This window comes from Epargyreus clarus, unplaced genomic scaffold (genome assembly GCF_041222505.1).
Source record: "Epargyreus clarus isolate Ecla_fem2 unplaced genomic scaffold, WU_Ecla_fem_2.2 ptg000005l, whole genome shotgun sequence".
Taxonomy (NCBI): Eukaryota; Metazoa; Arthropoda; class Insecta; order Lepidoptera; family Hesperiidae; genus Epargyreus; species Epargyreus clarus.
The window spans coordinates 3,753,077-3,776,587 of NW_027332213.1; the positions used below are offsets into that span (position 1 = coordinate 3,753,077).

The window sequence follows — 23,511 nt, forward strand, 5'->3', positions numbered from 1 at the left end:
TCAAACTAGAATCCCATTAAAAATATAAAGTAAGAATAAGTTCAGCTTATTTGACGAGAACAATTGCTTTACCATATTGATTACGGTAGAAACTTGGCAAGTATTCATTTGTGAACCGTGGACCGCTTCGAAATATTGTATTCTTGCAGCAACGCCAAAATTGAGCGCGCTAAATGTTTTCCTTTTAATTCTCTTTGCGTCGCTGTTTATATTTCTCTTTGGATAGTATCCATTAATGCGCTGGATAAATCGTTTTCTCAGTCAACTTCTATTTTCATTAAGCTTCTGTTTTATTTGTAGCTTTTACTGAACGATTAGTACTCTTTCAAATGACGCTAAATAACATTTTAATTTCATTCTGCTTTTATATTTCGTATTAACTTAACCGACTTCAAAAAGGAGGTGGTTATCAATTCGGCCGGTATCTTCTTTTTTTTCTATGTATGTACAAGAATTACTCCGCCGTTAGTGGACCGATTTTAATAATTCTTTTTTTATTGTGTAGAGACGAGCTGGAAGTTGGTCCCATTTAAATATGGTTAGGATCCATCGATGGGTTCTGGAGAAAATGAGGGGGAACTCCGCCACCCATGTAAATATAACAGCCATAACTTCGCCGTTTATGAACCTATTTTAATGCCTTTAATTTCGTGTGTGGACAATTGCTACAAGTTGGTCCCATTTAAATATGATGAGGATCAGAGTGGGTTGTGGAGACAAAATATGTAACTCCTCAACCGATGGGAATAATTGAGTTGTATTTGAAGATATTTGGTGTAGGTTCTAATGAAATTGCGAAGCTAGTTCATCATTGACTATTTAAGGGTTTGATAATGTGGCTCGGAAACAAAATATGTAACTCCTCTACCGATGGGAATAATTGAGTTGTGTTTGAAGATATATGGTGTAGGTTCTAATGAAATTGCAAAGCCAGTTCATCATTGACTATTTAGTTAGGTTAGGTTGGAACATATAAGACAATATAAAACAAAGCGAGCAGGGCTGTAGCGCCCTGCGAGGGGGCGGTTCCAATCAATGTAAATTCAGACCTTACCTTAATTCATGATCATGTCTATACAATTTTATATTGTATTAATATAAATGTTATTATGACATCACTAAAAAGGGTGAAAAAATTTTTTTTAACAAAAAATACAACTGACTTCTATGTCACTACAAAGTAAAAAATAATTCAAATAAATGTTGGTTTAGTCACTCATGTCACAGCGTGTCTGACACGCTGTTTACATCGTTATCCAACGAAATATATTGAGCGCCGACTTCAGAAATATGTACTAAACCAACATTTATTTGAATTATTTTTTACTTTGTAGTGACATAGAAGTCGGTTGTATTTTTTGTTAAACATTTTTTTGAATAGTATCAATGTAGTCTATATTACTGTTAACCAACTTTTAATGCAGATAATAAAAGTTGTCATAATTATTTGTCTCTATATACATCTTATATATCAAATTCTCGTGTCACAATGTTAGTTACCATACTCCTCCGAAATGGCTTTACCGATTTTTACCAAATTTTATATGCATATTCCGTTGGTCGGAGAATCGGCTACGATCTATTTTTCATACCCCTAAGTGATAAGGCTTGTTCACCCTTAACGTTTTTTATTTATAGGGCTACACAACGTTTGCCGGGTCAGCTAGTATTATATAACTGCTAAGCAACTTTTAATGCAGATAATAAAAGTTGTCATAATCATTTGTGAGGTAATATCTCTATATACATATATCTATACTATGCCCTGTCTATAGTCAATTATATAGTTAGAGATTAATATTTTTCTCTAGAAGTAAGTTGGAATGGTAACTTTAAGTATATTTTCCTTTAAAACTAGAGCATAACAATTTACTCCGTAGTAATAAGGCTTCTACCTTAGTAGTTAGGTACCTACTATAAAGGATATAATGAAACATAATTAATTAACACGGACATTACTTAAAATGAACTTTAATTAGTATTCCAAGTAAGACTGCTGCTCTATTTTTATTCGTGTAAATGTCTATAGGCTTCACCTTCTATTTAATTAAAATTAAGTAAGCTTCGTGCTTGCTTACTATCTAGTTATAACATACAGTTTACACATATAGTTTACAGGTGGTAGAACCCTTTGTGGTTCGACTCCGGCGGCACTACCGCCACACCTATTTCTACCTCATAACAGCAGTGTTAAGCGGTGCTGTGTTCTGGTTTGAAGGGTGTGGTAAGGGAGACATACTTTTCCGAGGCGTTCCAGCTCAGTCCTCAGGGGTAGCGGCGCATCTGTGGCCGACCTTAGGAAGGAATATCTAATCCTACCTGGGGTCGATTACAGATGTCCATGGGCAGCAGTAGCCACTTACCATCAGGTGGACTGCACGCTCGTCTGCTACTCTCATATTATATAAAACATACAAAAAATGAAGAATACACCAAGTCAACAATTTTAAGACCTGTTTTTTAATACAGACTCCTTAGAGAAGAGATTTTAAGACCTGTTTTTAATACAGGCTTCTTAGAGAAGTGGTCTGAATAGGATTTTGTCGCAAACGGGAACACCGTGAGAGTTAAAAAGAGCGTTGTCACGCCAATGACTAAAGGACTATATGCACCAAAGACTAAGGAAAAATGAAAAAAATGTGTTATTTTTTATGTTTCTAATATAGGCGTATGTATAGGGAGCTTTTTTGGGTTTGAAATCTTGACTTCTCTAGAAGTCGTTAGCTACAAATTGTGTTTGATTTATTCCCTTAGAAGTGGGATTATGTGGCTATATGGATATGGGAGTTTGGGTTCATAGGTTTACTTTGTTAGAGTAGCATTTCATTGAATGTTTATGAAATTTGATCAATTGGTTTTAGGTAGCGTTGAAAGCTTGATTTGTACCATAGTTCTATGGTACAAATCAAGCCTAAAAATTATTCATAATAAGGATTTTTTGGTGTTATGAAAATTTTAAGATGATGGGGTTACATGGGTTTCGATTTCGGATACAGTACCATTACTGTGAGTTTTTACGTTTTGACAAATATGACTGGTTTGGTATTTGTTTACGTATTGGCCCATACAATTTCCAATCAGCGCCCCTAGCGGATTGTATCAGAACTATTGTATTAGTAACGTAATATTAAATGTCTAAATTGACAATATGGCGCTTTATGTTTAGTCTCTCTTTTTTGCGAACATGTGAGGTAGACAAAAAGACTTGAGCACTTACTTATTGTTACGTTTACTCAGTCTACTAAGCAAACGGAACAGAATAATAGATTGAGTAAACGTAGCGTAAAATTGTAGGATGTTTTGAAAACTCATGGTAAGGGTCCAACCGCTTTTTCATGTGTCTGCGTCATTTAATTCCAGTCAAAATAAAGACATTCCTTTTCAATAAAATACCAAAATGCGTATATTTAAAGAGGCCTCACATTTAAGCCAATACGGCCAGTATTCGAGTCCGTCATTTAAAACCCGCAGTATTTTCACTACTTGCGAGCACTTGACACGCTTTCACTTTCATCGCGCCCCAGAATTTCAGGCATTTTTTCATGCGAGTGTTTGATGGTGAAAGAGGCGTTCATATTTTAAACAGTCTCACCTCTTAGAAGGTCAAGTGTTGGCTGTATTTTGCACTTTTCGTCCGCGGCCCGCATTTATTTGACGTATGTGTGTTTTTGAAATCATGTTTTGAAAGTAAAATTAGTGAGTTTCTTCAAGGTCTTAGGTGTTATACTTAGATGTTAGTTACGAAGTTAGTTGAACGAAGCATTTTTGTCGTATATGACAGATTCCGACTAGTGTTCAAGGGTAGTGAAGCGTCCAAGATTCCAGTACCATCTAATGTCGATTATAGATGGCAGCATAGGAGTTTATACTGATAAGCTTAACGTTTCTTCCTTGGTTGCTCATAGTAAAAATGTTTTATGTAACAATTATATAACTACAATGATATTCGGTCGGAGTCTTAGACTCGAACATAGAACTCAACAACGACGTGGGAGCGACGCCGGGTTATGTGGGATTTTTAACACACTAAACCCCCCGTTGCCGTCCTCAACGCTTGTATGCGACCACACATACCGCCGTCCTTCCCGGGGTCGCTTACTGGACGGTTCGAGCTCCCACTCTTGCTGCTCGCAACCTCGGATGCCCCCTTTTAGTCGCCTTTTAGGACAGGCAGGGGATAATGTAGCCCTATTCTAGTCCCGGGACTACAGGGACAATGTAACAATTTACCTACAACGATATTCAGTTGAGTCTAGGACATTCATCTACGAATTTTGTCTACATGACATAGTATTGTGCGTAGAAATACTTATGAGAAATTTATGTACACAATATAAATACGCAACAGAATAACATAATTGTAGAAATATAATCCTTATTTCACTGAGTGATCTTACTGCAGACCTATATTTATTATTACAGCTGACTATTTATATTTATAATTGGTAATATATACTTACGTGGTACATTTCCCAGCGCTAGCGACCGCTAGCTGCAGCGCTAAAAGCAATGCTGGAATAGCAGCCATCTTGATGTTTTTAAAGTTAACGCATTTCCTCCGACGGGTACTGTTCACTTCACGGGAACTTAATCTGAAACAAAGAAATAATAAATGTTAAGTAAAGGCCATTAAGATTTAATGTTATAATTTGATATTTGAATTTAATTTAATTTTTAATTCTTAGTATATCTTTTAATAATAATTAATGATTTATGATAAAAAAATAAGTTATGTTGAGACAAACTCTACATATGGAATTACCTGTGCTAATACTTATCTAATATTTTAAACCATATAATGGTCTATATGGTAGGTAAGGCCTCCGACAAACCCTAACAAACAATCGAATGATAAAAATTAGAATCGATGATTTAAAGCGCGATAATATATGAAAGCAATAATTTTGGTCCTTAGAGCCGGACACATTAAACACGACGATAATGTTCAACCATTTGGAGATATTTTGAGCGATACAATAGCTATTATTCTATATCAATCGTGCGTAACGGCATTTGTAGATGGGTTGTATATGGTTTCGGGACCGCTTAAACTTAGTAAAGCCTTATTTATGATGCATAAAAGCTTTACAACTCGGGAGGCAGAGAAATCTAATCTGAGTTCATGGAGACCCTTCACACATAACCGTAAGATCGTTCTGATAGTACAGACCCAAATCATTACTTTAGATTTATTATACAAATGCTGAAAAGGGTTGGTTTTGGAAATTGGTCTATTTGTGTGATATTTAATAAAAAAGACGAAATTGGTACGGATGACTTATTACACAGTAATAGCGTTTGTATTCCTAAAATTGTCTCATGTATTTAATATATCCAGTTCAAAGCACTTTATTCTTGCCGATATACGAGTAAACATTAGACATGTACAGTGGAGGTACTGTGATATAAAATTCATCGTCCCATCAGGGAGATTTGCTTGTTATGTTAATAGTTTTATACGTTCCTCGAGAGCTTCTTACTTATTTTAGGTTAATTTTCTTACCAAAATGGTATCATTGAAAAATATCCTTACGATTTGTGGGGGTACTTTTATAAATGCAGAAGGAATTAGTCGTAGTTGAATACCCTTTTTCTATGTTTAGGAAAATTTATGAGACAGAAATAATCTAAAAATCTAAGACAGACGCCGCGTAAATTTGGAATATGAGAATAAAATTCGAAAGTATTTCTTAATGTTCAAATGTTTTTCTAGAAAGTGTATTGAAAAGACACGACTATAAACAATAAGGTTCATGTCTGGAGGTCAGACAAAACAAAATGAATCATCTTATTTGAAAGAGACAAGTTGGTATTTAGGTAGATATCTTTTTTACTTTTTACGTTCATATTTTAGATTTATTTATAGTTCTTCACATTAAATTTCTTGGAAAAGAATTACGAAGAGAAAATTTAAGTTAAAATGATTATGAAGAGATTTGATATTTCACTTTTACATATTTAAAAATCTTCGTCGAATTCCTCAGAATAGCTAACCTTTCAATTTCATTTACTTCTAATTTAAAACTTATCAAAATTGTTTTTCAACTTCATTTAAGATTTTATTACAGTACCTATACTAAGTATTAATATTTTTTTAATTATGGGCGAACATGTCTCTTGGCTTTCTGTCTGAAAGATTTAAGCGTGAAAATACAATAAAATACAGTCAACAAACCTAGAAATACAAGACGCTACAAAAACGTTAATCTTCTGTGCCGTTACTTTATCGAGTAAGGTCACTCGATTCCTCGAGATCAAAAACGTGATAGGGATACGAAACAAGCTATAAAACTACAAGAAAGATAACAAGAAAGATATGTCTCATACATAAAAGATAGACCACAATTTACTGCCTTTGAGATCTTAATGATGATGAGCGTTTTTGCTGAACGTTCGACAATGGTAAAATAAATTGACAGCTATCTTTCTTGTTATTTAAACGGCCGGTCATGTAGCCATGTTTCAAGTAATACTTGAATTTATTTTTTGTGTGCCAAGTTACATTAGATACGAATTTGATATTTATTTTATCAAAAAGAGAAAATAAAACAGTATTTTAACAAAGCGTAGCACGATGGTTTTGTCCTAATCATGTTGACTCGCTAAGTGTCGCCAAGACACTTTCTACTAATCGCTTGTGTCTGACACTTGCAGTGACATAGTTCATCAAATTGTTGTTTTCAACGCAATTTATTCTTTGGTAATTAATTATTAACGAGGTTTGTTGACAACAATGATTCTGTATTTAGACAAGCTGCAAACGCCCCAAAATAAACAGAATTCAGAAAGAGTGTCCTTATTCTGGTAGAAGATAAACTATTGTTAGAAATATTACGAAGTTTAAATGCTAATATAGTTTCCAATAATACAAGCAGGGTAGAAGGCAAGGTCTATTAGAATCATTAATATAAAGCTAAGAAAGACACTATTAATAAAATATAACACGCTAGCGTTTTTGCCTTAATTATGATGACTCGCGAAGTATCGCCGAGAGTCTCTACTAATCTCTTGTGTCTGACACTGTCTTGCAGCGACATCGTTTGTCAAATTTGTTCTTGTTGCTGCCAAAGTAATTTATTCGTTGTATAATCGAAAGTTGTTCTTTTTAGCGTGACAATTTTGAGCCTGTGTATATTGTGTATTGTACCATTTCTTCATGACCTCATTGAATGAAATGTTTCGAGAAGAAGCCAAGGAGATATTTATAATATGAAAGCAGTAGACACGACTTTTAGGACTACGAATATTAGCATTATAATAAAGAGACGTTTCCTACATTTTCCGTTTCTAACAATTCAATTTTAATTTCAATTTCGACATTTTTTAGACATCTCTTAAACTAAGAGATGAAAGCAAAGTAAAAGCAATGATATTCAAAAAATAATAATAAACGTGAATATTCATTAAGCAACAGAACTCATCGTTTGATACATTTAGAATACAGGAATACCGTTATGTTACTGAATGCCCATAATCAAAGGAAGTAATTTCGATATAGAATTTGTGTTTCGACTATTGAAATCGCTGAAACGTTTGACGTTCTACGTTGTATTGCGCATCGCACTGCGTTCAAGCGTACTGCTGTTTATTTGAATAGTTCTCGCTAATGAGCAAATTAATCTACCGCTCGTTAGCTTTGAATGCTTAGTCGGATGATGCTATATAAATAAAAGAGCTATGTGCATCAGTCTATGAGAATAAATCAAGAGAAGAACTAAGGAACTTCAGTCGTATTTGAAATTCGTCACAGGAGAACTAAAAACAATAATTAATTAGTATTGATGAAGATTTTCAAACATTAACTTTTAAAAATCTTATTAATGGTTGCAAAGTTTAATAGCATGCTAAATAATTACTTAAAACTAATACGTTATTTTGTGTAAAATAAATAACCAAAAAATATTAAAAAACCTAAATAAGAAGCAAAAATACACAATGTTAAATAAAATACAAAACCTCTCTTGAGGCAATGGAAATTAAATTAAAATGTACGTGCATGTTTGTTTTGTGTTTAGTTTTTATTCTCAACCCAAGAAAGGGCAGACGTGTCAACAAAACCGCAATCTTCTCGTTATCACCTTTAGACCCACGAGTTTTATAATTGCAGAGTTGAAAATGAAATAAAAAAGCAAGTAAAAAATTATTCTAATAACAAAAAAGACTGCTTTAAAATAAAATATTTATATGTCTCTTTCGAAATTCAGACAAATTAAACAAAATTTTAAGTATAAATTAAAATCCGTCAAACCGACCTACCTACTTTATATTTATCCTCCTTAACCATAGAACGGTCTGGATCAACAGAATCGCAACCACAATAATTACTAGCGAGCACCGTAACACGTGCGGTTGACATCGTTAGAGCGACCAGTTTTGTAATTGCGGACTAAAAGGGAACCAGGATTTATGTTCCACCTGTCTCCCGCAGCCGTCCCCTAATTCAAGTCCATATGGCGTTACCCTAACTGTTAGCACCTTTGTGCCGGAGTATATGAGGGTCCTTAGAAGGGTCCGGCCTTTGTATGTCCGTAGTCGGTTTTTCTTACGCTATATAAACACTGAAGGGTCGGAACATTAAATTTTATTTTCTAGTTTTCCTTTCCACTTGAGGGTTTTACCCGTAATTCCCTTTTACCTAGCTGTTGTTCATTGAAATATGGAAATTCTTTTAGTTCCGTTCTCTCTGTAATGTTTAACTTTGAAGTATATTTCTCTATTAAAGACTGTTTTGTAATCATCTTCTTTTTCTATTAGGACATTTAGTGTGTATGGTTGGGGATCGAATTCAGAATCATTATACCTCATTGATATGATGACCTCTACCCCATAGATATCGGGTCTTAAATTTACTATCAGCGGACTTAATACTGCCGCCTATTCAATAGGAACAAAGCCCAGTGGTGTTACGAGCTCTATTGTACTCACTAATTTAAACTGTTCGGTCATTGTATCGGAAAACAGATAATCTGTCGCTATAACATTAATAGCTTCATTATTATTGGAAATATTTCATTTATCTTGTCTATCCTCAACTAAAATTTTGTTAAACAATAATGACATTTTACTTCTTTTTTAACCTTAAGAGTTACATAAATACTTACAGGTAAAATACTAGAGTTCCATTATGGTGAAATAAAAAATAAAAATACCGAAATAAAAAATATTAATGGCATTAATTAAGAAAAATCTAGGATAAAGTGTACTTAATGCTTGAGTAATATAAAGGGAATCCTATTGGAAAAGAAATAAATAATCTAAAATATTACCTGATAATTTAAATATTTAACATTTCTACATTAAAATTGGTTCTCTTAAATAATTTTAAAGCAAACCTTATTTCCACATTTAAACAAATTTATTGAATCTCTGATACCATATTAATATCGGCTTTTACCAATAACGAAAACACGTCTACGTGTTTGGGAAGGAAATCTTCTCCACAACATCACGAACAATATAATTCGCTGGCAAGCGCAAATTTGACAAATGACGCCGCTGCAAATGTCGGTAAGTAATTACTTGAAAGAGTCACTCGTGACGACAGTAAGTGGTTCTACACACGAGTGTATCATGGCTTATATCATACTTGTTTTACTAAAGAAAGATTTTATTATTTCAAGACTTTATTTAACTTGCTTTGTTTGCATACTAATTTCTGTGTGTGCGGGAGTAATTTTGCTATTGGATTGAATGCCAGTTAACTCCAACCTATTAGAGCTGCAATTTTTGCGGCATGTTTGGTTTGGAAGAAATGCATGATTAGCTTTGTGACGTAATTCTAAAATACGAAGACGCGCCAAGATGGCATTCCAATTATTTATTTTTATTCACACCCATGAATACTCCTACTGCTAAACCCAACTAATTCAATATAGCCTAGCCTGATGAGCTGTATCTTTCTAAATATAATGTTAAAATACCTCAGTTTGTGTGTATGACCTGACCTGCCAGTTAAAATAATATTAAATACAGTAGAAGGATTTCAGAAGGATCATATGTTTTACGGAGCTATAGAGGTAAAGTTACACCACAAAGATTTTCATTTGAGCCAAAACATACGTCGCATTATAAGTGTCATTTTTTTCTAAAAATAAAAGTTAACGTTTAATTTTAATATTACGTGTTTACTCGAATAAGTTAAACGTAAACTTAGTTAACAGGTTTAAATATTAAGTGAGATTTTTTTCTCTTTTACAACCTTTAAACTTCAATAAGTTTTGCAAACGATTGAACTATATCATTACATTTTTAATATTTTTTATAAACTAATTTACATACACATATTGTGTTTGAGTTAAACTATATCTTGACACTTCGCGTTAATTTGCAGGAAATAATTGAAGGCATATCTTTTTACAATGACAATAAACGCACTCAAATATGGTATTTTCTTCGAATTATTCAAGTCTGTCTTTCGCCAACCACCCAAACAATCGAAAACGAATTGAGTGGCATTTTAAGATAGATGTTATTTTATCTAATGCAATTGTATCCAGACAATGCAAAACATGAACAAAACGCAACGTAACAGAACACAATACTGTTCTGTATGTTTTCCAAACTGATGTAAGATAAGCACCACTTTGCACTCTATCTCGTCCGCTGAAATACTAATTTTCACACCCTTTTGAGGCACCTAACGAATGTAACGAGAGACCACAACGAAAAATAGTTTGAAATTTATGTGAAACACACTCGTATTTAGGTTTCTGTCCACTTTGTGGTTTCAATGTGTGAGGGTGACGTATGTATACCATTTTTCTTTGTTGAAAATTCGCTGTTTGGTGTGTGCGTTTTGCACTTATGAAGCTATGTACATTTCATACATACATTTTAAGTTTATTGAGTAATTGGAAAAATATGCTTCATTTTGATAATTTCTAACATGTTTCTAAACATAATTTCTAACATAAATATTTACACAATTAAAGTCCATTCCTGTTCAAACGTGAGATTTTTTATTTATAAAATGGCAGATAAATATATGACTAATCCGATGATATATTGGTCACGAATATATTCAACCTTACCTAATTCCGAGTGAAAGATAAAATTATTATATTCATTTTATGTAACACGTACTAAACCCTCATTACTTAATTAATACTTTATTTACATCACTTCATTCATTCGTACGTTCATTATTAAGATAAATACAAATAAAACGATGATGTAACCTTTTGAGATACAAAAGCGTGTTGATATGAAAATTGCGGGTAATACCCATACATTATCTGAAATTGCAATATTACCGCACAAACCGCGAACATTTCCCACAAAGTCAATTATTGTGCAACTATTCATCCAACGGGAATTATTGTTAAATCGTGCATCAGTCACATTTAAATATTTTGACGTATAATTATGCGTATTCACGCATTTTGTATGCACCATTTCGAACGTCTGTTCATCTTTGATAACCTGTATTGTTACTTTTACCGTGAAAAAGAAGAAGTTTTGATAATAATATTCAATCGATTATTTCGCCTGCTGACGATTTGAATAATGTTTTATGAATGTGCAATATCATTAGTTAATAAAGATGTTACTTTGCAACATAATAACATCCAGCAATAGTTACATGAGGTTTGACAAAGATGGAAAAAAAGTAAGCAACGTGATTTTGGCAAAAAAAAAACGAATGCCTTTAGAAGGTAGCAGAAAACTAGATATAAACAGAAGAAAAAATCCAGAAAGGACTATCACACATGTTTAATGGAAACACTAGTCAACATCAACTTTAAGTTTTTTTACAATCAATGTAATTCGTATGTTACAAGAGCCCGAACATCAATCGCCCGAGAATTTAAGAAAGCTTTGAGAACGACATAATTTATTTAGCGATATAAATCCAAGTCAATGATAAAATACGGAGAGAGGGAACTTGAGGGTAATTGTTGCTATAAGATTTATGTTCTTAGCAATTCAGCGATGGATTTACAATTCCTCTAGTTCGCTTAGAAATGTCATCGTAAGTTGTGAAACAGCAATTAGTACTCTATTAGTATGCAGACGGGGTACTTCTTAGCTTGTAGCCTCAGGGAATAGATTATTCGAAGCAGAGGAATCTAGTCAAAAACAAGTGGAACAGCAATTTGAAATAATTTATTCGCCAGATTCACAGCGAAGAATATACTATTCAGTACAGAATGAAATTTCTGTGTTAAGGTCAAACGAGCTGATGTGATTTTGAAATGTAAAAAATATTTTCGTTTTATTACAATGTTTTCGAAAGGCGAAACGAATATTAAAATTGAACAATTTATGGAATTTTGTACCTGTTCCTACGGAAAAAGATTACATTTATTTTAACAAATGAATCGATGTTTTCAAGAAAGAAAAATATGAAGCTAAACAATTTATGAAATGAACAAGCTATTCCTAACCAAAAAAAGATTTCCAGAGTTTCAAACAAAACACCGCTATATTGAGATTTTTATTCGCGAAAAATTGTTTTGGAACGTTTCTCTGAAATAAATTTTATAAACGAAATATTTACAACCACTACGAAGATACAGGCCATTTTTATATTTTTCAACAAAGCCAAAAAATCTACTGACGCGTTTATCCACGGAATTTTTATACGGACCTCTGGACGGTTTGACGTTACGCCAGATACCCGTAGAAATTTACGACCTGATAAAACGCCACCAAACAACTTGAGCCCTGTGTATAAACTGTTTTTGCGCTTTTGAACTCAAATTGTTTGGTATGAGAGAGGGTTGGAGGGTCAGTGTAAAATGGACGATGTATAAAACTTGTCTGCCAAATGGATTACTACGATTAAGTATGAGCGACCTTTGACCCGTATAGGTTGACGCATGATTAGCCAAAGCTTGGATTAGCGTGTCATTATGACTAAGGGACGTTTTTTGATAACAAATTAGACGTTGAAATACTTTTTTTTTTCTTTAAAGAGCATTTTCAGCTGTTAATTTTAGTTGCCCTTGGGTGGCAACTAAAGTTGATAGAAATTTACTGGATACATTGATAGATTTGGAAACCTCTGGCGCGGGTTGGCCACTAACATGTAACATTGTTTAGTGGCATTGATCCACAACAAGGTTCGGTGGAGTCCAGTCGTAGCAATATAGTTTGAAATTTTAATTGTGGGAAGAGACATGTGCTTGGTCTGAAAAGCTTTTTACCAACAACACTATTCACACAAATCATCAGTTTCACCATATTACAAGGCATTTGAAACTGCTGGGATAAACTAATAATAAATAAATGCCTGAATAATAAAACAATGCTGGCCAGTCAACCGTCATCTAAAACTGTGGCCAGCGGCATATTTTTATTTAAGCTCACCCATTAATTTCACTCGTAAAATGGCCGGAGACATGGGCTCTGTCAAACGGCTGAGCATAAATTTTTCAAAGCACCATTCGGGGTAGTCTGGTTTTTGCATATTTAAATGTATACAATTATAGCAAGGGATTTGGGTTCGAGGAATAAGGGTTTGCGGTATTTGATGGTATACTATGAGTATGTTGGTCGGCTGAAATGTTTTGCGATCTCATTTATCCCTTCCATATTATTTCCACTGTGTGCGTCTTTTCGCAAATCGGGAATATTTACAGTGCCAGCGAACCTACTTCTCAATATTACACTCATTGAATGAAGGTAATGCGTAATTAAAAATTGGTCTTCGAATTTTTTTAAATGACTAATTCCAAATTTAAAGAAAGATAGCATAGTAGTAGTAATAGTAACGTGACATTGTATAAGATTTTATCAATGTGATTTATTCCATTATGTAAATTATCATATAATCACTGTTTTAACAGACGCATACAGTAGCGTAAGTACCTAATAGTTTTCTTTCAATTGAGCAGTTTAATTTCTTTATGAATCCTATTCGTACAAGAGTGGCATTACAAGTAGGTAAACAGTTTAAAAACCCAGTAACAAAATAAGAAATTCTCGCAAATATCCATTTTACAATAACAATAAAACTAAGAATTCGTTTATCCCGACTTAAACAGCAACAATACTCATAATTTCCTATTTCTCGCCGTATCTCCACTCCCCACAGCATTTAAGGTTTAAGTTATGAGTATAAGCGAATAAATATGGCTTATGATATTAGTACGAATTACGCTAATCCTTTACGTATGTTGCAGAGAGTTTATTACCTTTGCTGAGAAATATAAGTAGAACCCACAGATATATACGTCAGTAGGATAATATATCTATGGTAGAACCATTTTATATTTTTACAACGGACGTCATCGCTACGCCGATTTCTGCCTAGTAATAACAGTCATTAGTACATTTTTAATAATCAATCTACCCACCTACTACCTACCTACTACTACCTACCTACTCACCTACATAGACAAAAATTTGAAAAATTCTAGGACACGGACACTGCCACATGTCCATCTCCGATAGGAAAAACCTTCAGCGTAAGTGATTACAATTCCCCAGGCGTTAGTGATTACAATTGGCAACGCTTTTTTTGGCCATTTCAAGTGGACATTCGGTAAAATCCTATAAGAGGTTGATTAAAAACGTATGGACGTACTCATAAAACCAAATTTTCGCTGTAACTCCAATCTTGTACCACAATGTTTGCAGTTTAAGTTATACGGCTCAAGTTATACGCGCATAAACCAGGGGTATTTTGTTATACTGGCTTTACTGTTTTGAGCTATGCTGGTATCTTTTGTAACCAGCTTGGGTTTAAAAAAACGTATTGGGCAGTTATTTTTATCGTAGCAGTGATAGCCTAGCGGTATGAAGTTTGACTCTTACTCTAGAGCTCCTGGGTATAAAAAACAGATACGTATCGCTGATTTTTCTATTAAAAGCTATAAAAGGAATTATTTGCGTGATGAACTATGACATTCTATAATGAGATCCTTACCCAGTAGTGAGACTGTAAGGGGATGCTAACAAAATATCATATTAGCATTAAATGTAACAAGTAATTTTCACTGTCGATTATTTGGTTTAAATCATACGTCATATACAGCAACTTTCAAGACCGAGATAATAAGTAACGATTGTCACGTAATTTTACGGTTTGGAGTTAACATTTTATTGCGAGCACTTATGATAAGCATTATTTTGTCGTAACTTGTCGTAATTTGGTCTGTTATTCCGTACAAGGCTTTTAGGTTAAGGTCTTTATTATTTCTATTCAAAAATTACAAATTCTGTTACAGAGGAAACCTATAACTATTGTAATGTTCCCGACACTGATAGCAATACTAATCGTAATTGGCTCGCACCAACACGTCCGCTCGGACCGACGGTCGCACTCAAACTGACTCATAGCCGGCACTCACTCTATGACAGCAGTGATGTTTGCGCTCTGAGACAAATACCCAACTACCCACGTAAGAGTATAAGGCCTACCTACAGGAAAACAAATAAACTTTGCTTAAACACGCTTTACAAATATAAAATTAACTACTACAGAGAAAACTAATACTATTACAAATATCTATAGTACTCCAGTACCAACAATGTTATTAAAATTCCACGTGTTCGAGTAATATTTGTTGAATTCATTACACTTATCTCCGTTCGTATATTTTATATCACTTTTTAATAATCTTAAATTCAAACAAAATAAAAAAACATTTTTCTTGGAAAATATTCGATGCATTACCAATTATATGCAAAAATATGGAAGCAAAACATTAAGGTTGTTTGAAATGAACTGGAAGCAATTTTCCAGCTGATAGTTTTTTCATTATAATAAAATTTATTTCCACTGAGCTTATTGGAAAACATTTTTAATTGGCTTCCCGATAAAAGGAAGCTGCTTCGATAACTTTATTAATCTCAAGTCGATACCGGCAAATTTTTCTTACGTTAGGTTCTTGAAAATAGAATTATTTACGATAGAAAGAAATAAATGGACGTTAACAAAACTAACTTTAACCTACATTTTTAAAGTAAGCCTTATTTGTTACAATTATCATATTAAAAATAAGTATCAACATTACATTATTGAATTTATAGAAGAACATACACGGTCCATTATTTCAACACTAAAATACAAATCACGCATGTCCACAACTAAAAACTGATAATAAAAATAATTACACTTACCTACTAACAAAGAGCAAAAGCATTGCCATTAGCAAACAAACAAAACCTCAAACTCAGTGATTTGATGAAACAATCGGACTAACATTTGAAAGCACAAACCACAAACATTTCCCGTAAAGTGTATTCACATGGGAGTTAGGAAAGCATTAAAGTCAGTCAATTTGTCGAACAAACACCTTTTGTCTACTAATGCAACTGGACTTCGGCTTCGACCAAATTGGATTTGAAGTAGCCTGATTCATTTGTCTACTGAGATTTGCTGATCAGAACATATGTGGAATGAAAATACTTTTACTTTTGAATTTGATTTATAGGTACTTTTACTTTTAACTTGCACTAACCTTAAAGGTATATTTTAAATAAAGGTAGTATTATGGCAAGTAGCCAAGCTTCTAAAAACAGCAATGATTTGTATAAAACTCTCAGCCATTACGGAGTCACCGAAATCAAAAATCATGAAGATATGCTCGTACGCTACTTCAATTACATGAAAAAAAGGAATGAAGGTTTCAAAATTGGAACCTTCATTCCTTTTTTTCATGTAATTGAAGTAGCATAAGAACATAATCCAAATGTAAGTCAATAAGTTTAGTTTTGACGGTCATTAGAGAAATAAAGATTACAAAGTATAAGCCACAAACATCCGATAAAAGTAGATGATCCTAATAGGTAGGACAGTATCAGAGTCCAGTTAATTTGTTGAACAAACACCATTTGTCTTCGACTAATGCAACGTTATCGGACTCAGTCATGTGACAAGTGTTCAGAACATAATCAAAATATAATTTTATAAGTTCAGCTGCAGCTATTATCAGAGGAATAAAGATTACAAATGTACGCCACAAATATCCGCCGAAAGTAGATGAACATGAGAGGTAGGAAAGCATCAGAGTCTAAGTCAATTTGTCGAACAAACACCATTTGTCTTCGACTAATGCAACGTTACCGGACTTCGGATTCGTTCGAATTGGATTTGAAGAACACTGATTCGTTTGGTTAGGGAAATTCACGTTTAGTATAAATGTCTGGATAAGCAGATTTCCGGAAACGTATTCCTGGAAAACATATTTTTAAAAGAACGCGGTGCAATTGCGTTGGATTGCGAGGCAGGTACTTAAAGCTACTATTCCTATCGTTTTATCTGCGTTTACTAATATTACCAATGCATGTATATAACTGAAATATACCTTTAGCAACGGTAAAAAAATATTTTTTTCAATTATTTTTGTAGGATATATATTGATATTAATAAATGGCTTTTTTAGAGTTTTTTGTGTGTAAATTGGTTAGGCGTTTCTGAGTAAAATGCGCTAAAGCGCTATATAGCAAAAAATCCGGCATATTTTTTTTTTAATAAATGGTTCTTGTTGTGAGTTGTTGTCGGGAACCGTGTATTTTGCTGTGATAACACTAGACGATGTCATTATCTAACCCCTAAACAAGCAAAAATTGACAAGAATCTCTGATAAACTATCTTCCAGCATTTTATTAACAACTTCAGAAATGTAATGAGAACTGACATAAATATAAAAAGAAATTACATTAGAAATTACATTAGAACATACATTAGTGTAAGGAGAAATTGCATTATACAACGCTCTTTCCTAAAAGAAGTCAATTTGTCGAACAAACACAATTTCACTTCAGTGCGACGTTAGCGAATGCTTTCATAAAATGGAACGAACCTACTTCTAAGTGTTTTCTTGAAGTTAGTTCTAAAAGCGTCGTCTGTATTTCTCTTATGTTTGAAATCACATTAACAACATACATTATCAAAGAAACTCCGTACAGAACAAATTCAATTAAGTCAGTATTAATACTACTATCATTATTAAATACACTAAAATTGTTAAAAAAATCATATAGGTACTTAGAGCATTTTTGCTACACTTTCAAAATTAATGAATTTACAATCAAATGATATTTAAAAATGTAATCCAATTGATGAATTCAAATAAACCCAGACCCAGCATAGAAATCTAAATTAATCGTTTAAATAATGCATGCATGTCTGAGAATCAAACTAACAACCCTCTATGCATCTGTGAGGTCGGTTGAAGTAACAATTGAGCATTTGGTGTAAACTAAAACACATCAGTTATTAACACTGCTATTATTTACAAGAAACTGGTGTGGCAAACATTCATCTGCTTTCAAACTACGAACGATTTTCATCTTTATTATTATTATCTAGTGTCGTCCCCCTCTCCCATACATAATTGCCTATTATAGTGTGAGTACGACAGCATCGTGGTACTAGATCATCCTACTAAACGTCACAACACAAGCGCTTTCCTGACCCACAATCTTCACTTTGTTTAGCTTTGCATTCCCCTCAACAGATATGAAATGAAATGTGGTTTATTTTTCACTAACTATGACTGAAAATGTTCCCTTTTAACAGAATTCCGAAAGGAAAGATACGCTTTTCGTCATGTATATATTTTTTTGACTTAATCTGATGCTACTTTTGTGTGCTATTTTTGTATATTTCCGTTGGACGGCTTTACTACCAAACAGCATTGATCACTAATCTAGAATTTTTTATACAATTTTATACAAAATACAAAAGTATTACATAATTTCGTAAAACTCCAAATTCCTAATACAGAACATACCAAAAGAAGAATAACGGTACCTCTTGTATATACTCATTCCTGGTATAAACATATTTTATATATATGTAGCGTATTTATATGTTTCACATAAAAAGGACGACACAAGGAGCCTAATAATATTATCTGTCGAAGGGAGCGTTCACGACCACTCACCTGTAATATAGGGCTAGTGAAGTGATCATTTTATCTTTATCGATATTCTATCTGTTTCGTGAGAAATAAAAGCTATAAATTTTCCATTCGGAACGATAATGATAAGACTTTATCCGTTTGAAGTGGGCTAAGCAGTAATAAAAGAAATGTAAGGAAATTTAAACGTAAAAGTTAGGAAAATACCTGCGATTTTATTTAGTTGTTGTTAAAAATTATCTCTTAGGGCTGTTACTTAGTATCCACAAGTAGGAAGTAGGAAAGTAACTCGGCTCGCATTAATACATAAATATTTACTTGTTTTATCGTTAATTAAACCACGGATTCATAATGTTCTTAAAAAAAAACGCAAATTTAAACCTGACCAATCTAGTAATTTAAACGAAAAAAAATGAATTATAAAAATATATGGTTCTCAAGTTACACTCAGAACAGATCTTGTTTGTAGTTGTAAATTTAATTGTATCAATTAACTGACTGATTAATTGATCCAATTAAATTTCTCACGTACACATTTTGTAAATCTCATCCTATCGACATTACAATCATTGACATTTCCATTACACAGCACTATACAGACGGTTGCTCTAACATGATTAGCCGAGTATTTGTGTACGCATCGCGCTTAGGAGCGTAAGGACGCGATCCAATGATTTTATTCGAATTATTCACTGTTGATTAACTTTCAAACGTTCTAGTTGCGTAAATAATGTTCATGTTTATATATAGCATGTAGGGTTGGGATATTATGTATGGGATAGGAACGGGTAATGATTTAAGGCAACTGTAAATACGTAATGGCTTACTTTTAGTGAAATCATATGTACTTATTACCCGACTGCCAAGGAAGGGTTATGTTTTTCGCGCGTATCTTGTATGTTTGTCTTTCTTTATTTGATCCGATCTAACAAACGGCTGGATGAATTTCAACAGTTAAAGTGTCATTATATTTTTCTCAATGACCCGAGTGTCCTTAGATAGGTATTAGTTAAAAAAAATCAAAATGGCGGATTTTTGGCGCGAAATAGTAACACATTTAAAATAAAAAGTTAACCGAACCTATCGAGTAGGGTATCAAATGGAAGGAAATTAAACGGAGATTATAAAAACATATTTGTATATATATAAAACAGTAAGGTGACTGACTGACTGACTAACTAAATGACTTTTTCATTTTTCAGAAATCAACGTACAGCCTAAACCAAGGACCTTACAGTTCTGAAATTTTGCACACAGGTTCTCTATATAGCTTGAATAAGTACTAAGAAAGGCCTTTTGGAAATTCTACCCTTAAGAGGGTAAAATAGGGGAAAACAGTTTTTTTGAAATCCTTTAATTTTGAAGCAACTACTATAAAATTTTGTATTTGGCTTTCTGGACAGGAACAAGGACGCACTTATTTATCCCCCTCCGAAAAATCAACCCCGTAGAGGGTAAAATAAGGGTTAAAAGTTAATTTGAACAATCGTCAATTTTGAAGCAAACACTATGACATTTTGTATCAGGCTTGTTGGATAAAAATAATGAAATGCTACCTCTAACGAAGTAAAATAATGACCGAAACTTTGATTTACTGAAGTTATATATTTTATAGACCGTAAATGGTGAATTTTTTCGCGAAATAGTAACACGTTTTAAAAAAGTTAACTAAATCTATCGAAGAGGGTGTCAAAATAAAGAAAATTAAGAGGAGATTACACATACATCATATAATATATCTTATATATAAAATTCTCGTGTTAGTTACTGTACTCCTCCGAAACGGCTTCACCGATTTTCACCAAATTTTATATACATATTCAGTAGGTCTGAGAATCGTCCACTATCTATTTTTTTTTACACCTAAGTGATAAGGATTGTTCATCCTTAACATTTTTTATTTATATGGCAACACAACGTTTGCCGGGTCAGCTAGTACATATATACTCGTATATACACATCGAGATGATTGTCTGACTAAATGAGTGAGTTGCTGTGCCAGAGATCAACGCAAAGGGAAACCGCTGAACTTAACCGTGCTGGAATTTTACACATAGGTTCTTTATATAGCGTAAATGAACACTACGAGGATAAAATAGGATAATATTGTTTGAACATCTTTTGTTTTTGAAGCAGACACCTACTATGAAACTTTGTATTTGGCTTTCTGGATAAAAATAATGAAATGCCTATTTCACTGCTTTTGGAAATTCTACTTCAGCCTTTATGGTGCAGTCGGGTTTTTGATTTTTTAAATTAATTACTTGTTTTGTATAGTCTTACGAGGACACTTAGAAATTGTCATTTACAATATTTTTATCCAATTGCGGAGGGTAATGTATTCGGAAGTATGTACTTATATAAATACGTATGTCTTATCCTTTGGCACGATTAGCAGCCCAAACGGCCGGATAGATTTTAACATATTAGGTATCGTTGGATTTGACCTAAATTGTGGGAGTAAGATAGGCAACATTTTGAGCAGGCGGATTTTTATTTTTTTTAAATAATTATTCAGTCGATTATAAACAATTTCTCGATAAGTATACTTAGATATTATTGTTTTATAACAGCAGTTTCGTGATCGTGTCCTGGTTTGAAGTATGATTATTACTTTTTAAGGCATTTTATTCTACATACTTATTTTACATAAATTCCATATGCACCTGAGATAGCATTACAAATAATTATGAATCAGACATTCAAATTCACAAAAGCAAACATAATCCAACACATGATTAAGCATTGTGTATTCATAAGCAATAGACCAACAATCTGGTACTAAGCTAATATAGGACATATTGTTGAGAATTTGGGATAGATTTAGGCTAGGCTTAGCCAACAGAGTATGTTAAACTTGACCTAACAATGATATAAATTTTCGCCGTTGTGTTGTTATTCACAGTAAGGTCGCGATAATTTACTGCAAGGATTCATCCCCAGTTTAAAATAAGCCTCAAGGGATAATAAAAAATAGCTTTTTTATTCTCACCTACGTTTGAAGTAACTCACGCGCAAAAATTCTTATTCCTAGATCATCTGATTTTAGTTTTTTATTTGTTGACTTTCAACTAAAAATGTTAATTTAATAACATGCTATAATTACCTTGACTTGTATTAAGATACCTATTATTAGGCATAATAAGTAGAAACAAAAGCTAAAGAAAAAGTTGATAGACTCCTCTATGGTTCGACTCCGGCGGCACCACCGCCACACCTATTTCTGCCTGTAAACAGCAATGTTGCGCTGCTGTGTACTGGTTAGAAGGGTGTGGTAAGGAGACATACTTTTCCAGTATCCACTTACCATCAGATGGACTGCATGCTTGTCTGCTACTTTTATATCATAAAAAAAATAAGGAAAGTATATGTGCCTTGTACATTTCAGTCTGGGCACGAGTCATATGGACGGAAGTCGAAATATAATTGAACATAAAAAAACTATTACGTAAAGCTAATTTCCACCCAAACCATGACACAAGTAACAAGTGACGAGTAATGACGAATAATAAGATCCACCACACTCATAACAAATTCTAACGTCGCGTTTAGTGGAAGCGGTATAGCAATCCATTAGCTGAATAGCTCTTATCAACACATAAATTTAGCAGCTGAGCTATGAGGCTTCAGAGGGATAATGTATTGAATGGACTGCTTTAAAATTATGGTTGGGATATAACGTTAGTGGTATAATACTAAATATTAAGTGTAGATTTTAAAGTACAAACAGTTGGATTGCATAAGATAATACGGTATTTTGAAGTTATAGCTTAGTGGGTAACTAGGCCTTTCGATCGGGGAGACCGAGGTTCGAGTCCCAGGCAAGCACTTCTGAATTTTTGAACTTACGCGCGCATTAGAAATTAATTGTCACCCGGTTAACCGGCGTAGGAAAATATCGTGAAAAATCCTGCACACCTCAAAACTTCGCTTCTCTTTGATCTTTAAAGAAAACTTCTCAAAGTTATTTAAAGTCTACCACTACGCACTAGACAAGCGCAGTGGACTTTAACCTAATCATTCTCAATCTGAGAGGAGACCCGTGCCCAGCAGACGCACAGTAATGGGTTGACAACGAAGGTGTATTGAAAATCATAATTAAAGTTTAATAGCGCTACTACATTCTGATTTTAAAGGTAAATGCATTAACGTGACGTTCCAACTCAAAGCTCAGGTAGCAACGCATCGGTACAAGTGGACTTCAAGCTCGTTGGCTACTTCAATATAAAAAAATCTTACTCGCTCTCATAACAGATTCTAGGCAGCGCGTTTAGTTGAGGGGTATAGCAATCCATTAGCTGAATAGCTCTTATCAACACATAAATTTAGCAGCTGAGCTATGAGATTTCCAGCGGATAATGTATTGAATAGACTGCTTTAAAATTATGTTGGCTTTAGGAAGTAGGTACACCATGTTTTTAATTTTTTGTTTTACTCGAGTGAAGAGTTTTTGAGCATATTTATGTATGTCTCAAACTTTATGTATGTCTGTATGTACGTCCTACAGGCCAAAAGATATAACGAATTTTAATGTAGGTACCTACTCGTATCTATGATGAGTCGTAAGATACGAATTGCGGAAAAGGAATGGGCTACGGCGAAATTTATCGCCATGACTACGATCGATGCGACTGGATCGAAATATTAGCAATAAAGTAAATTAAAACCGTGTATCGTTAGTACCTATTACATATTA

General features: G+C 33.5%; 1 protein-coding gene across 2 annotated transcripts in view; it reads right to left on the bottom strand.

Moving 5' to 3' along the window:
• LOC140757957 (C3 and PZP-like alpha-2-macroglobulin domain-containing protein 8) overlaps positions 1-23,511 on the bottom strand; it is a 237,607-nt gene that overhangs the window by 137,053 nt on the left and 77,043 nt on the right. For both annotated transcript variants that reach the window (XM_073093878.1, XM_073093877.1), the window contains one exon: positions 4,461-4,592. In XM_073093878.1, coding sequence (XP_072949979.1) covers positions 4,461-4,528 — 68 coding nt within the window. In that variant the 5' untranslated portion in view covers positions 4,529-4,592. The remainder of the gene's footprint in view (positions 1-4,460; positions 4,593-23,511) is intronic.